The sequence below is a fragment of the Pleurodeles waltl genome, chromosome 9, assembly GCF_031143425.1.
Source record: "Pleurodeles waltl isolate 20211129_DDA chromosome 9, aPleWal1.hap1.20221129, whole genome shotgun sequence".
Taxonomy (NCBI): Eukaryota; Metazoa; Chordata; class Amphibia; order Caudata; family Salamandridae; genus Pleurodeles; species Pleurodeles waltl.
This window is the reverse complement of record NC_090448.1, coordinates 884,464,460-884,481,563: the sequence shown is the minus strand read 5'-3', so window position 1 is coordinate 884,481,563 and position 17,104 is coordinate 884,464,460. Positions and strand designations below refer to the sequence as shown.

Below are 17,104 nucleotides of genomic sequence, written 5' to 3'. Positions count from 1 at the left end.
AAAGGACCACTGCATGGCTTTGCTAAATCACAACTTCTAAAATTCTTATCTGTTTGTTGAGCACTCGAGCAGAAGTATCACTACAGGTCCTGAAGAATGCCACAACACCTTTTTGGAGGGTTATAGGCAGAAACATGTTGACCCTCAATCAGTGACACAAAACAAGCAGGTTAATTCTCTCCTGCCTTTCTTCTATTTTTAATCCTGACCCGGAGATGCTTTAATAAACTCGCTGTGTACCCTGTAGTCAGTTTTATCATCACAGTTTTTAACACTCTGCTTACCTCACCACTCCTTGCTCACCATAGAGAATCCATCACAACCCCAGAAAACATCTGCAGAGCTCCTCCCTCTCAGTGAGGTGGTTGTAGCCCACACTGTGACCAAATGCCATGGAGCGAGGAGGTACCCAATGGTGAAGCGGGCTACCACTGGTGGGAGAGAGAATTCAGCCTTTAAAAGGAATAGACCTCTAACAACATATTCCTTGACAGCAAGTTATGTCTTATCTTTCTACTGTTTTGTTTTTTTGATAGTTTTTCTTTTTGTTACACTTTGTGTTAAACCCAGATGTTTTGTAGTGCTTTATAGTGAGTTGGTTGGGGACTTAACTTCAATAGGTCTTTAGATTCTCCCTGGCCCTTTTTTTCTATAAGGATGTTACTGACGTGATAGCGTATCCTGTCCCGCCCTGGGTGCCCATGGTGGCATAAGGGCAGACTAAAGTGGTTTGAAGGCTGCGGCTACCACAAGAGTGGTGGAAGGCCCAATCTCTGGCTAGATGTCCCACATGATCCCTGGGAACTGCATTGACAGCCACGAAAAGGTTGGGAAGCCTGCCTGCCTTATTGTCTGGGAAGGAATGAACAGTTTTGGAAGCCCCTTCCACGGCCACGAATTGAGTGGAAAGCAGGCTGGAGATGGCGAGGGACCATGGATAGGCACAAGGCCCTGGCCATAGTTCTATTATCCTTGAAGCACTCCAGCGCCAACTCACCTTCTCGTTGAAATGCGGAGAGAGTCATCAGAGGGGCATGTACATGAACAAGGCCTTGATTTGCCTGGAATAGCCAGTGTTTCTCAGTTAGGGGGTACGGCCTCAGGCCCGCCAACGATGACATCACTCTGCCCAGCGAGTCTGTCATGTCAAGTCCACATTGAATGGTGAACTTTGCCGCATCTTTCAGACTCGGGCCTGAAAGATGCGCTTTCAGGCTCGGGCCTCCTCTGACACCATAGGTAGCACTTGTGCAACTGAATACCACACAGTGTGTTGGTATTGGCCCAAAAGGCATGTTGTGTCCACAAAACACAGTGCTAGGAAGGTGGAAGACAATATTCACTTTCCAAAGTTATCCAGCCTCTTGGATTTCCTATCCGGTCGAGTGGTAGGGAACATGCTGGGATTGATCCTGGAAGTGGAGTCTTGGACCACCAAACTCTCTGGGGTGGGGTGCTGGGTGAAGTGCATGGGCAGTGCAGGCCCGGCACCTCCTTTCCACTAGCCTTTACATGGCAGGACTACAGCCATGCAAAGGCTGGCAGAAAGGGGACCTGTAATCCCCAGGGCAGCGCTGCAAGTAGTGCTGCCCTGGCATATTGAGACGGCCGGCACCGCCAGGCTGTCGGCAACCTGGCAGTGTCGGCAGTTGGACCGTGGCAGCTCTGCCAGGGTCGTATTATGGAGGCTGGACTGATGCTTTCGTAATGAGGCCCTTAGTCTATTTAATCAAACAAACAAGTTTTTTTTGTACAGCAGAAATGCTGAACTCAGATATTTGAAGGTGCACTTATATGTGAGAATGAAGGAAAAGGCGACTCTGTAAAATAAAATATTTGCCTAGTATCACACAATTTGAGACCAGTTTACGGGTCAAGTACATTACAGTTAGGTCAAGTAGATTATTCAAGTTACTCTACCTGCAGGTGTAGTAACAATTTTATGATTTTTCAAGGTCTGGGGGTGGGTGCCTATATAGGTACCACAAACATCACTTCTGGTGTGGGTGAAACCAATGCAGTGCTGAACGATATCACCTAGGGGAGCTCTCTCTGGATCTGTACTGACTGGAGCGAAAAGAAAACAAGTGACGTCAGCATGCTGGGGTGGTGCCTATACAGGCACCATGCACGGCACTTCAGGATCAGAGAATGACGCAGAGCAAAAAAAAACACCACCTACCACCGTGGAGGGGTACTGCTCAAAAAGTGTTTTGATCCAGTCTGCTGCCTGGGGAAAATTCTAAGATAAGGAATCTGTGGCTAGAAGTCTCTATAAGTTAGTACTGATATTAATTGAGGAAGGACGTCTTGTGAGCCTAGAAGCCTTCAAAGTCAGAAACCAAAATTCCCAGCTCACAAGGTCAAATGGTTTCTCAGCATCAAGTAAGATCACTGTTGCTGGAATATTTTTGTGGGGAAGTAATGCTTCTTCCAAAGAGTGAGAGTTGATTGCTAAGTTTCTACCTGGTAGGAATCTATTCTGATCTTTGTGAAGTAAGTGGATACTACTGAGACTAAATGGTTTGTTACAATTTCAGCCAACATCTTATAGTCAGTATTTAATAGAGTAGTAGGGGGTAGTAACAACTGGGTACTAATGGAGGTTTATCCACCTTCAAAAAGCTTAATATTCCTTTACCAAAGGAGGGTGGGATTTTACTATCCAAGTATACTGAACTATATAATTTAGTAACAGGTGACTTAAATCATTGATGAGGAAAGAAAGGATGGCAATTCTGGCAATTCCTGACAGACGGTGAACTTGAACCAAACAGAGTCAATCCAAGCGCAGCCTTTAAGAGTAGCACTCTGAACAGCATTTTTGAAAGTGTGTTTTAGGATGGAGTGACATAACTTTTATTGAAAGTACTAACTGATTGCTATTGGAAATATGTGGCGAAAAGACACATCGCAAGGTTGAGAGACTTGGTGGTGCAACATTCTGTAATATCCTGTAGAATGCCCAAGAAGCTGCTGTTGCTGAGGATACTAATGATGCAATATGTAGCAAACACATTGGGACCGTAGGGAAACTCTCTCTACCCTGTGCTGCTCAGATATGGCCTCAGCATAAACAATCTAGGTGTCTTAGATGTTTGCAAATGTGGAGGTAACTTTGCACTGTCCCACAGTGTTTGCCAGTACTTGGCTGAGCTGCACTACTGCATTCAGGTATCCTCAGCTTGGTGGAGAGGCCACCTCACCTTGTTGCTTTGCTCTTGACTCAGATTCTGCAAATACCCCACTGATCTTTGCTTTTGTTCAACCAAGAATCCATATAAAAGGGGAGTCCTGCAACTCTAGTGAGGATGGTGGTGGGAAGGACGCCTTTATGAGGACATGCAGCAACAACTTCAGCTTAGGATTTCCCTTTTTTCTTTTGGACTAAATAACTGATGAAACCATGCACATGTTGTACTTTTTTGATCTTAGATTAATTTCACTTTGCTGGTAGGAACTTTTGTAGAGGTTTATTTCTAAACCTCCCAAGAGAACCAAATTAGCTGGAAGAAAGATGGACATGTGAAGATAATTAAGTCTCTATGAAGCATCAAGCAGCTTAACCTAGATGAACCTCATGTGGGCAGGATCAAGCTGTTTAGATTTTGTCTAAAATCACATACAATAAAGACTGCCCTAACTACACAGCCAGTATAGTGGGCAAACAGGATATATTTGTGACCTCTCCTGCTGAAAGATCCTCATAAAAGGTAGTTAAGTCCACCTCCAGACTTACAATCTAGCCCAAGTTCAGAATAAAGGACCAGGGGCACTCATGGCACAAGCATGGATATCTAGTGTGATTCTGATTCAAGACTTAACGTCAAAACTTCTTGAAAGTTCTGTGTTTTCTGCTTCTATCTCAGAATCCAATCAAAGGTCTTGCCCACAATCTTCTGATGGAGGGCAATACCCCTAATCTGTTAACTTAATGTACATGTTTGCATAGATGTAGCAGAGATTAGCAAGGCAATACCATGTATTCTCTGGCCCAACACGAGAACATCTGGTCATGTCTCTACCAAGTTCCAGTAACCATTATTTAAAAATCACTGCCAAAGATTACTAGCGCTTTAGGTCCACATGCATGGCCCACTCTTAAATTTGTTACAATTCGAACCCAGCCACTGAATTTGTCCCTAACCAAAAGCAAAAAGGTTTCTGAGCCCCTGGAATACAAAAAATCACTTTGGTCATCTGGAAAAAGGGCACGGAGGGGGAGGCAACTGAAGCTATGGAACTGTGTAATCCAAGTGGCAAAGACAGAGTTGGTCTTGAATGCTATAAAGTTTCATCAACATGAACAATTTGTTTCATCTAACAATCTTGTTCAAGACCCTAGGTTAAACTTGATGAAGGCTGACCATAAAAATGGGAATTAAGGACCATAAGTGTAGTGGCATGATGCCTGCTTGATATGGGCAGAAGAACTTCTCAGGAGGGATTAGAAATGAGCCATAAGCAAATGGCAAGATGAGGAGAAATGTAACTAGAGAAAAGAGCTCTCATGTAAGGAAATTATGAGAGGGGCATGGATGTACAGGTATTTTTTTAGCTTGAACTCAGCAAACAAGGCAACATAAATTGGTGCAGTGTGAGATTAAATATAAGATTTGGGTGGATTAATTGCATTAGCTTTGTTGACTACCACATTTTACTTGATGTGGCTGGATTAGGTGTGTTTGGATGTTCAGGTCGGGAGGGCAGGAAAACACCATGTGGCACGGCTTTTCCTGTGCTCACAAAAGTCTCATAGGAAGAGGTTATAGAATTAACAGAATCTTTAGGCTCCTTTGGCTAGCAAAGGAAAAGTCATGTTGACGTTGTTGAAGTGTAGACGGGACAGGCCTGAGGCTGGCAGGCCAAAAAGTAGGTAGGCACTGGGGACAAGTGGGTCTGGAAAAGGATAATGCAAATCAGTAGGGTTGGGGATGTTAAGGTCCCCAACAGATGAGAAGAGCTGGTAGCATTGGTTGGTAAATTTCGTTGGTAAATTGGGATTGGCAGATCAAATACAGGAAAACACTCCAATAGACTGAGGAAAGAAGAGCTATTCTTAGAGCTCACTGGGGTGACAGAAGCTCAACCAACCCAGCTTTGAAAGTCTAAGTGAGAGCGGGCGCACAATTGTCCTATGCTGCAGCAGTGAAATTACACCCTTGATATCCTATCAGACCCTGACTGACCGACTACATTTGCAAAGTACACAGTGCTAAATTAACTCTCATGGCAATGGTGCATCACCTAGAACTATTTGGAGTTCCTGAGTGTCTATTCAAAAACAGCCCATAAAACGTTTGGCATGAGAGGCAGTATTTTTTTTTAAATGTGGCGTAACATGATTTGGGGAGCCCTGGTAAAATAAATATACATATGGTGATCCTCGTACTCTGCAAAGCACCCCAGGAGAGCTTCAAACTAGACTGTAGCATTTAAACAGTTTACAGATGATACTTATAGTTTGCAGCTCTTACTATAATATTTGTTTCTATCTATGAACCCCATTTTCTTAAATTGTTGCTGATCACATATCCTCTTTTGCGTTTCTATGAATTATTTCTGTATGCTGTTATGACTGATTTTCTGCACCCTAGTACCAACATCTTGACACGCTACTAGCAGAATTATTGCTCAGCAGTGAAAAGTGCTTTATAGGGTTTAGCACAAAGTGTTCTGTCCCCGGTGTAATCTCTCTGTTGGTTTTTAACAACGTGCATGTCAAGCCCATCAGTTTGGTTGGTTCGTGGACTTGCCTTTTAAAATTAGCTTGATTTAATTAGTGAAAGGCATGAGGCATGCATATGTCATGCCTTTTCCGGGGTATAGCCTGCCTCGAGCGCACCGGCCAACTACTGAAAACATATGAGGCTCCATGTTTTTCGTATGTTCTGGGCTACTTTGGCTTTTTCTTTTCATATTGTAGGCAGTGCGATCTCTCTGGGCAGCGTAGAGCGCTTTGCATGACATCGACCCTGTTACATGGATATTTGCACTTTTGCCGGTTACATGTATAATTGCACTTTTTCCGATACGTTTCACTGCAAGCAAACTTCTGTTTTCTTTTGTGTGTTTGGTTTGCACTCATGGCGGCCGTCGGCTCGCTTATGTGAAACTGTTTTACTTTTCAGTTTATGAGGCAAGAAAAGTCCTGTTAGGAGTTTACAACCCTAATAGCTTTAACACGAAAATACGAGAGACCCACTGCATTGCAAATGCTTGTGCTTTTGTTTCTTTCTTAGCTTTTATATTTTGCCTTGCACCATTTTCTGTGCTACTGTTACTGCGTAGTCACAACAGACCCTACTGGTATCTGGGCACTGTTATTTATTTTTCACTCTCTAGAAATCAGAGTTAAATGAATGAAACAAATAAAACAGTTCCCTCCTTTACTTATTATGCAACTACTTCCAAGGCCAGACTGAGAACCAAAAGCAGCACTGCCAAAAATATTCACACCAGCCGCGGCTCCCTTCCTGTCTATTTCTCTCCTGTCTCTTTTTCCATTCTCTTCCGTTTTCTCATTCTCTGTCTCTGTGTCCCCTCTATGCCTTCGGCCATAAACCTGGAGAACTGGAGACAGAGGTGTTTGCCATCGACCTTCACAAACTGGCCTCCGATTACTCCACCCCTCATGGAAATGCCCGATGGTATAAATGGCCAATCTGGCTCTGGCTATTTTCTTTCTCACAAGTGTCCTCCTCTTCAGTCTTTTTGTTTTATTCTTTCCCTTTCTCATCTTCTCTCTCACCATCATTAGGTAAACCCCCTTCACAGGTATTACTGGCCTGACCATCCACAACTTGCGGTGAAGGCAGAATATGGGGGAGACACAGGCCGCAATTACAAGTTGGACCGTGCATGGGTGTTGAAATTACTTGGGTTTGGAAGCCCGCAGCCCATGTGATTTTACTGGTAAGTAAGTCTGGGTATGGAAACAATTGGACTCTTTCAATTAGGGTGGCGCATTATCCCACTGAGGACAACTCTTCATGGGACTCGTAACTTGGATACAAAATGAAATTACAGCATGAGAGCAATGACAAAACTAAATTTAACTTCAAAGAGCAGTGTGGCTAGTTTTCGTAGGCATTATATTTGTAGCAGGAACATCTCAAAAATAGGGTCCTGTGCACAGACGTTTATGACAGCTATGTCATCAGCAGCATACCCAATACACACTATATGTGGTTATTTTTTAACATGCTTGCAATTCCAAAATATGTTTTCAAAACGTTTATGTGATAATGTTAAAATGTCTCACTTTCTAAAACTTCTAATTTTGATGTGCCACGCCTCCTGCAACTTCTAAAGCTGCTGTAACTTACCTTCTTGCAACCTCTAGTACTGATAAGTTTCCCTTCTTTCAACTTTTAATGCTGTTGCATCGTCCTTTCTTGCAACTTTTAATGTTGATAGGTCTCACCTCCTCCAACTTCTTATGTTGATACACCTCGCCTCTTTGAAACTTCTGAAGTTGGTAAATCTCACCTCTTCAAACTCCTAATGCTGGAGAATCTTACCACTTCCAACTACTAATGTTGCCAAGTCTCAACTCATTGAAATTTCTAATGTAGATACGTCTTAACTCCTTGACTGTTCAGATTTTGATACGTCCCACCTTGTCTCTCACCTCTTGCAACTTCTAATGTTGATATCTCCCACCTCCTTGAAACTTCTAATGTTGATATGTCTCACCTCTTGAAACTTCTATTCTTGGTAAATCTCACCTCTTGCAAGTTCTAATGCTGATAAGTCTCACCTCCTGCAACTTCTAATGTTGACACGTCTCACATCCTTAACACTTCTAATGATGATGTGCCGTTGCTCCTGAAACTTCTAATGAATACTTTGGCCATCATGGAACTGGTGCCCAATCCCTTTCATCCGAACTGTATTCTAGCCATGTGGCTGTAAACATGCTACATTTGTTTTATAACGTGTCATAGACTTGTCCGCGTTTGCAACATCTAAGGCCTACGTGCCCAAGGGGAGCTCTCAGACTCTCTCTTTTCACGGATCTCTATTGTCCCTGCTGCACTGCCTATCGTATGTACATCCTTTCCTGTTCTATTTCACACAAAAGCACAAACTGACATATACCTGTCACTCCCTCTGACAGTTTCAGAATACAGGCCTAGGATAGAATGTGCATGTCCCTTCCCGTCTGTGCATATTTGAAGCGTACACAAATACTGTAAAAAATGTACACTAAGAAACATACACTGCTCTGAAATCACATCAGGCCCCACGCTCCGTATTTAGGGCCAGATGTACAAAACATTTGCATGCCGCAAACAGCGAAATTCGCTGTTTGCGCCATGCAAAACGCGCATCGCTATGCTCATTCCCATTTTGCGAGTCGGAACTTGGTTACGAACTTGCAAAATGGGAATGCGACTCGCAAATAGGAAGGGGTGTTCCCCTTCCTATTTGCGATTCGCATCGTGATGCAGAATTGCTTTGTGACCGCGAACGCGGTCGCAAAGCAATTTGCAGTTAGCACCCATGAGAAGTGGGTGCTAACCCATTCGCAAAAGGGAAGGGGGCCTCATGGGATCCCTTCCCCTTTGTGAATGGCTCTGAAAATATTTTTCATTTTCTCGAGTGTATTGCAACTCGTTTTCCTTTAAGGAAAACGGGCTGCAATACAAAAAAAAAAAAAACTGCTTTACTTAAAAGCAGTCACAGACATGGTGGTCTGCTGTCTCCAGCAGGCCACCATCCCTGTGAGTGCAGGGAATCGCAAGGGGGTCGCAAATTGCAACCCAACTCATTAATATTAATGAGGTGGGTCTTTGCGACCCCTTACGATTCGCAGATGGTGTCAGAGACACCATCCTGCCTATGGGTTTGCGACTTGCAAATTGCGAATCGCTCCGACTCGCAATTTGCGCGTCGCAAACCTGTACTTACCTACATCTGGCCCTTAGTACTTTTCACGGCCACCATACCCTCACGACTTTCTCTAACTTACGAAGAGCAGATTCGGTGTTCAGTGAGTGCTGTCCTTGAAAAGACACGCCCCCTCTCACTCACCTTGTCGTGCCACAATCACGCTGGCTATGCAGTCTGGTACACTCGACCCGGCGGCCAGGAATGTAATGCCCATAATGACGTCAGGAATCCCCAGCGTATATCCAATGACAGCAACCTGAAAACAGAGAAGGGGAGATCGGGGTTACCTAATGTGCTGCGTGGTCCACTGTCGAAGGGGTCTCTAGGTGTCTAGTAGCCTGCTTCACTGTCATTATTCACCGGAGAGCACCCCCACTCCACCAACACCAATTCAATCGAGCTCCTGTTATGTTGTGTGAGATCAGGCATCCATTGAGCCCTGATGACGTTACAGGGTTCTGCTTCTGGGCAGGGAGACACACACCCACATTTTCCTCTGAAACTGCTACAGCGTTTGTTGGGCGCAGTTTCGGTTACATGGACGTACCTCCATTACATGAGCTACTTGCTTCATCCTATTAATTGATCACACCTGTACAGCGAGGCTCCCAAAACAAAGTGTGCTTTCAGCTGGTAACGGTTTGACTCTCTAGGAAAAGACACCTCTAGAGAGCAGTGATCAGGACACAGTGGAGACTCTTTCCAGGACTATTATTTCTTGTGGTAACCTGGGGCCAGATGTAGAAAGAAATGGTTTTGCGGCTCGCAATTTGCGAGTCGCAAAACCGTATGCAGAATGGTGTCCCTGACACCATCTGCGAATCGCAAGGGGGTCGCAAAGACCCACCTCATTAATATTAATGAGGTGGGTCGCAATTTGAGACCCCCTTGCGATTCCCTGCACTCACAGGGATGATGACCTGCTGGAGACAGCAGACCACCATGTCTGTGACTGCTTTTTTAATAAAGCAGCTTTTTTTTGTATTGCAGCCCGTTTTCCTTAAAGGAAAACGAGTTGCAATACCCTGGAAAAAATGAAACCATTTGTTTTCGTTTTTTCAGAGTAGGCCTGCTCTGAAAAAATATTTTTGGCAACATTCACAAAAGGGAAGGGGTCCCAAGGGGACCCCTTCCCTTTTGCGAATGAGTTAGCACCCACTTCAAATGGGTGCTAACTGCGAATTGCTTTGTGACCACGTTCGCGGTCACAAAGCAATTCTGCATCGCGGTGCGACTCGCAAATAGGAAGGGGTGTTCCCCTTCCTTTTTGGGAGTCGCATTCCCATTTCGCGAGTCGGTACCGACTCGCAAAATGGGAATGTGCATCGCGATGCCCGTTTTGCATGGCGCAAACTGCGAATTTCGTAGTTTGCGCCATGCAAAACGGTTCCTACATCTGGCCCCTAGTCCATTGTGTGTTTTGCTTCCATATAACTAGCTGGCCGAACACACCTGAGAATAACGGTTTGTGGGTAAAAAGATCAAGACTGGCGCCAGCGACCCTACTGACTTGTAGTGATGAGGTCACCCTCCTTTACAGAGACACACCGTCAACTTGAGTTTGTTGTAATGGTACAGGTGTTCAATTTCATAATCAGAATCTCAACAATGTTAAAAAAAAGGTAGACTTGCGGATCTTGTCAATATATATACTGAAAATGATAGTCACTGCAAGAGACCAACTATAAAAATAAACGTCCAATTAAAAACAGCAGTAAATAAATACTATCTTAGATTTTCCTTAGAATATGATATCTTTTCATATCAGCCAAACCTCCCAACATTTTGTAGGGCTGGACTAGAAATTAAACAACACATATACATGTACAAATTAGAGTCTGTGTTCAAGCATATTTCCATTGTTCTTATTTGGAGAGTTCGTATTTAATCCTGATAACGCCGGGTAGATACGAATTAAATATTTCAGATTCTCCCCACCCGTAATAACTCACCTCAAAGCAGCCTCTCTGGAGGGCACTTCCTTCCCACCACAAGAATATGAGAGGAATTGGGAAGTATGTTGGCTTTTGCAGCACAGTGTTCCCTAGAAATGAGCTAGTAAGCCTAAGGCCTTGGAGTCTGTCCCGAAAGAGAGCTCCCAACATACTCCAGTACTTCAGATTCTGCCTCAGAACCCAGAACTTGTATTCCGTTGCAGCTGCTAACCTTGTATGTGCCAACTAGAAACACAGAATGCACAAAGACACAGATACATCTCCCACAATGGAAGTGTACTTGGAAATGTTCTTATGTTGGAAAACAAATACTAGCTACAACAAGCAGATTATTTTAAGGTCTAATAGCAGCAAATCAGTTGTTTTTATACATCGGATTGATATGTTAGTGAAAAAAAAAATATATATATATATATATATAAAAATCCCCCAAAAAGGGAAACCACTGCACTCCGTTTCATCGAATAGCCAATAATTTATTCCAAGCCAGCAACAAAAAAACGTGTTTCAGCTCCAAAAGAGTCTTCTTCAAACGTGAACAAGACTTTTTTAGAATTGAAACGCGTTGCTTGTTTGTTGCTGGCTTGGAGTAAAATATTGGCTATTCGGTGAAACGGAGTGCAGTGGTTTCCCCTTTTTTTTGGATTTACATAACGAGGAGGAACAGTCCTCCTACCACTGGCACTGGCAGTCTGAGTGCACCGTGTCAGAATTGTGATCTTTTGTTTTGATATATATATATATCACTTACCCAGTGTACATCTCTTCGTCGCATGTAGTGCTGCAGATTCACATGCTATGCATATCTCGCTATCTAGTGTTGGGCTCGGAGTGTTACAAGTTGTTTTTCTTCGAAGAAGTCTTTTTACAAGTCATAGGATCGAGTGACTCCTCCTCTCGGTGATAGTGCGCATGGGCATTGACTCTTTTGTTAGATTGTTTTCCCGCAGGAGGGTGAAGTAAGCAGTAAAGAATTGTGTATGTACAACTATACAGATATAAAAAGTAAATAAGATGTCCATGCACATGTACATACATATGTACAAATAAGTACTGCAGCGACTACAGGCTCCCGGGGAGGAGGGAGGGTGCATGTGAATCTGCAGCACTACATGCCACGAACAGATGTACACTGGGTAAGTGACATTTTCAGTTCGATGGCATGTGTAGCTGCAGATACACATGCTGTGCATAGACTAAAAAGCAGTTCTCCTCCCAAGTAAGGGGTGGTTAGCCCGTAGGAGTTAAGTAGTTTGAAATAGTGTTTTTAGCACCGCTTGACCAACATTGGCTTTTTGTCTAGATAACACATCCACCCAGTAATGCTTGGTGAATGTATGTGGTGTGGACCATGTGGCTGCTTTGCATATATCTGCCATTGGTATATTGCCTAAAAATGCAATAAGGGCATCTTTTTTCCTAGTGGAATGTGCTTTTGGAGTTATTAATAGCTGCCCTTTGCTTTGAGATAGCATGTTTGTATACATTTTACAATCCATTTTGCTAATCCTTGTTTTGAAATGGGATTACCTTAATGAGGTTGTTGACAAGCGACAACACGTTGTTTAGTTTTCCTAAAGTCCTTTGTTCTGTTCATATAATATATTAGAGCTCTTTTGAGATCAAGAGTGTTGAGAGCTCTTTCAGCAGTAGAGTCTGGCTGTGGAAACAACTGGCAATTCCACTGACTGATTAATGTGAAAAGGTGAAACCACTTTAGGCAACACGTTTGGATTTGCCCTAAGTACTACTTTGTGTTTGTGTACTTGGAAGAAAGGTTCTTCTAGAGAAAATGCCTGAATTTCACTTACTCTTTTCAAGGAAGTAATTGCTACCAAGACAGCAACCTTCCATGTTAGAAATTGAAAAGCGCAAGAGTGCATGGGTTCAAATAAGGGACCCATAAGTCTTGTGAGTATAATATTAAGATTCCATGCAGGAGCTGGTGGCACTCTAGGTGGAATAATGTGTTTGAGCCCTTTCATAAATGCTTTTATGACAGGAACTCTAAACAGAGAGGTACGTTGTTTGTTCTGTAGATAGGCTGATATTGCTGTTAGATGAATTTTAATAGAGGAATAGGCAAGATTTGCTTTCTGTAAATAAAGCAAATAACACACAACAGCCTGTACCAATGTTTTAAGTGGACCTATATTTTTAGGTTGACAGTAGTATACAAACCGTTTCCATTTATTTCCATAGCACTGTCTGGTTGTTGGTTTACATGCTTGTTTTATAATGTCCATACATTCTAATGGAAGCTGTAGGTATCCAAATTCTATGACCTCAGGAGCCAAATTGCCAAGTTGAGCACACTGGGGTTGGGATGCCTGATTTGACCGCTGTTCTGAGTTAACAGGTCTGGTCTGTTTGGAAGCTTGTGATGTGGTACTACTGACAGATCCAGCAGTATTGTGTACCAGTGTTGGCGTGCCCATGTGGGAGTTATGAGTATCATGGTGAGGGAAGTGTGATGCATTTTGTTGCCCAGAAATGGGGGAGGGGGAAAAGTGTAAGCATATATCCCTGACCGGTTGATCCATAGAACATTGCCCTTGGACTGAGGGTGTGGGTATCTGGATGCGAAGTATTGGCATTTTGCGTTTTCGCTTGTTGCGAAAAGGTCTATGTTTGGTGTTCCCCACATTTGAAAGTAATATTGAATTACTTGTGGGTGAATCTCCCATTCGTGTATTTCTTGCTCCGTCCTGCTTAGAAGTCCGCTAGCTGGTTGTCTATCCCTGGGATCTATTCCACTAGCAGGTGAATATGATTGTGACTTGCCATTTCCATATTGTTTGAGCTAGAAAGGACATTTGGGATGAGTGTGCCCCCCCCTCTTTTTTCAAATAATACATTGTTGTCATGTTGTCTGTTCTTATTAAAACTATTTATGTATGATCTGTGGTTGAAATGCCTTGATGGCTAAGAACACCGTTAATAATTCCAAGTGTTTTATGTGATACATTTTTGGGGATTGAGTCCCATTCCCCTTCTATCGTTAGGTAGTTGAGATGGGTTCCCAAACCTGTCATTGATGCATCTGTTGTGATTATGGTCTGTGGCACAGGGTCTTGAAATGGCACCCCTTTGTTAAGTTGTTGTGATTCCACCATTGCAGAGATTTGTAAGTTTGGTGGTCTAACAACACTAGATCCTGTGGCCAACCCTGTGTCTGAGACCATTGCTGCGAGAGACACTGTTGCTGTGGTCTCATGTTTAGCTGTGCATTTGGTACTATCGTTATGCATGATGCCATCATTCTCAATAGTTTCATGACAAATCTTACTGTGTAAGTTTGATTGACCTGGATTTGTGATATGAGGTAGTGAAAGGCTTGTATCCGTTGTGGATTCGGGTAGGCTAATGCTGATTGAGTATTCAGAATTGCGCATAGATAAGGTTGAATTTGTGCTGGCTGAAGATGAGATTTCTGGTAATTGATTGTGAACCCTAATGTGTGTAGGGTTTCTATTGCGTATTTTGTGTGTTGTTGGCATTTTAGAATGGTGCTGGGTTTTATTAACCAATCGTCTAGTTAAGGGAAGACATGTATGTGCTGTCTTCTGAGGTATGTCGCTACTACAGCTAGACATTTTGTGAACACTCTTGGTGCTGTTGTTACTCCAAAGGGTAGTACCTTGAATTGGTAGTGCTTGCCTGAAATTACAAACCTTAAAAACTTGTGGTGAACTGGATGTACGGGAATGTGGAAGTAAGCGTCTTTTAGATCTAACGCTGTCATGTAATCTTGTTTTTGTAGTAGTGGAATGACATCCTGTAGAGTGACCATGTGAAAATGTTCTGACAGGATATATAGATTTAGAGGTGTGAGATCAAGAATTGGTCTGAGAGTATCATCCTTCTTTGGTATAAGGAAGTATGGGGAGTATACTCCTCCTCCTTGCGGTGAGATGGGAACTATTTCTATTGTCTCCTTGAGTAATAGAGATTTTGACGCAAAACTGCGCTAACGCAGTTTTGCGTCAAAAAAATTAGCGCCGGCTAACGCCATTCTGAAGCGCCATGCGGGCGCCGTACTTATTGAATGACGTTAGCCGGCGTTAGCCGCCGTCGTGCGTTAAAAAAAACGACGTACACCAGGCAGCGCCGGCGTAGGGGGATATGGGGCTTGGGTGTCAAGAAATGGGGCAAGTCAGGTTGAGGCAATTTTTTCGCCTCAACCCGATTTGCGCCATTTTTTTTCACTCCCAACCCCCATAGAAATGACTCCTGTCTTAGCAAAGACAGGAGTCATGCCCCCTTGCCCAATGGCCATGCCCAGGGGACTTCTGTCCCCTGGGCATGGTCATTGGGCATAGTGGCATGTAGGGGGGCACAAATCAGGCCCCCCTATGCCACAAAAAAAAAAAAAAACACTTACCTGAACTTACCTTAATGTCCCTGGAATGGGTCCCTCCAGCCTTGGGTGTCCTCCTGGGGTGGGCAAGGGTGACAGGGGGGGTCCCTGGGGGCATGGGAAGGCACCTCTGGGCTCCTTCAGAGCCCACAGGTCCCTTAACACCTGCCTTTTGCAGGTGCTAAAAAATGGCGCAAAAGCGGCCGTACCTCATTTTTTTTGACCCGCCCACTCCCGGGCGTGAATTTTGCCCGGGAGTATAAATCCGACGCACATGCCTCAGAGTCGATTTTTTAGACGGGAACGCCTACCTTGCATATAATTAACGCAAAGTAGGTGTCCACGCAAAAAAATGACGCTAACTCCATGGACTTTGGCGCTAGACGCGTCTAACGCCAAAGTATAAATATGGAGTTAGTTTTGCGTCAGAATTGCGTAAAAAAAAACGACGCAATTCCGGCGCAAACGGAGTATAAATATGCCCCTGTACCTCTTGTTTTAGTAGAATAGTGTGTTCTGGAGCGAGTCTGTGAGAACGAGGTGCAATATTTGGTGGAGTGGAGTTGAGCTCTATGCAATAACCATTGCAGATAATTGAGAGAACCCATTGATCTGTGGGATGTTTTGCCAGAGAGAATGGAATTGTTGTAGTCTTCCTCCCACAGGAGACGTATGGGATTGTGGGATGTTTGGGAAGTCATTATTTAGTGGATGTGGAAGTACCCTTTGAGGCTGCAAATTTTCCTCTTGCCCTGAAATGTTCTCCTCTGTAAGAGCCACTAAATGACCCCCTTGGGTAGTGCTGCTGTCCTTGCTTTGGATGGGAGGTAGAAGCCTCTGCAGTCTGGGTTTTCAAGCCGCCCCTAAATTGCGGTTTCTGAAAGGAACCCCAAAATGGTGTGGTATAAAGGGCTGCCATGGCTTTTGCTGTGTCAGAGTCTTTTTTGAGGTTCTCTATGGTTGTGTCCACCTCTGGTCCGGTTGCTGTTTGTTATACAGCATATTAAGGACCTCCTGTTGTATCACCGGTTTAAAGCCTGAGGACCTCAAACATGCATGTCGTCTAATTGTGATGCTGGTATTATTTCCTCTAGCTGAAGTGTCAGCTTCATCTAGAGCAGACCTAATCTGATTATTTGTTATGGCCTGACCCTTTTCCCCAATTTTCTGCACCCGCTTTTGGTGTTCCTTGGGTAGATATTGCAAGAATTCTTGCATCTCATCCCAATGTGCCTGTCATATCTTGTTAACAGGGCCTGGGAATTGGCAATACGGCATTGGATAGCTGCTTGTGTTGCCACCCTTTCCCCTGCAGCATCAAATTATCTGTTTTCTTTGTCAGGGGGTGGGGTATCCCCTGAAGACTTACTATTGGCACACTTCCTGGCTGCACTGACCACAATAGAATCTGGTGGTAATTCTTGTTTGATGTAAATTGGGTCTGTGGTGCAGGTTTATATTTTTTGTCACTCCTCGGTGTTAGAACCCTTGCTTTAACTGGTTCTTTAAATATTTCTTCTGCAGGCTTAATCATACCAGGAAGCATTGGTAAACACTTGTATTGCTTATGAGTTGAATATAGTGTATTAAGAAGGAAATCCTCTTCTAAAGGTTCTGCATGCATGTGTACTCCATGGTGTAAAGCTGCCCTGGATATTACTTGGTTATAAGCTGTACTATCCTCTGTTGGGGATGGTCTAGTAGGGTAGAGATCCGGATCATTAGATGGTATAGGATCCAAATCATACATGTCCCATGGGTCTACAGTGTAACTGGAATCACCCTTTTGTTCTTCTTGTGAAGAAGTGTGAGAGCGTGATGGTGAAGGTGATGGTGGTGGAGTGAGAGGTTGTGATGAAAAAGAAAGTTGCAGTGAATTTGGTAGAGAAAG

General features: G+C 43.7%; 1 protein-coding gene across 1 annotated transcript in view; it reads right to left on the bottom strand.

Annotated features, from left to right (window-relative positions):
- Positions 1-17,104, bottom strand: part of LOC138259754 (sodium/potassium/calcium exchanger 4-like) — a 505,351-nt gene that overhangs the window by 42,320 nt on the left and 445,927 nt on the right. Inside the window, exon 14 of the mRNA XM_069207641.1 lies at positions 9,040-9,154. Coding sequence (XP_069063742.1) covers positions 9,040-9,154 — 115 coding nt within the window. The remainder of the gene's footprint in view (positions 1-9,039; positions 9,155-17,104) is intronic.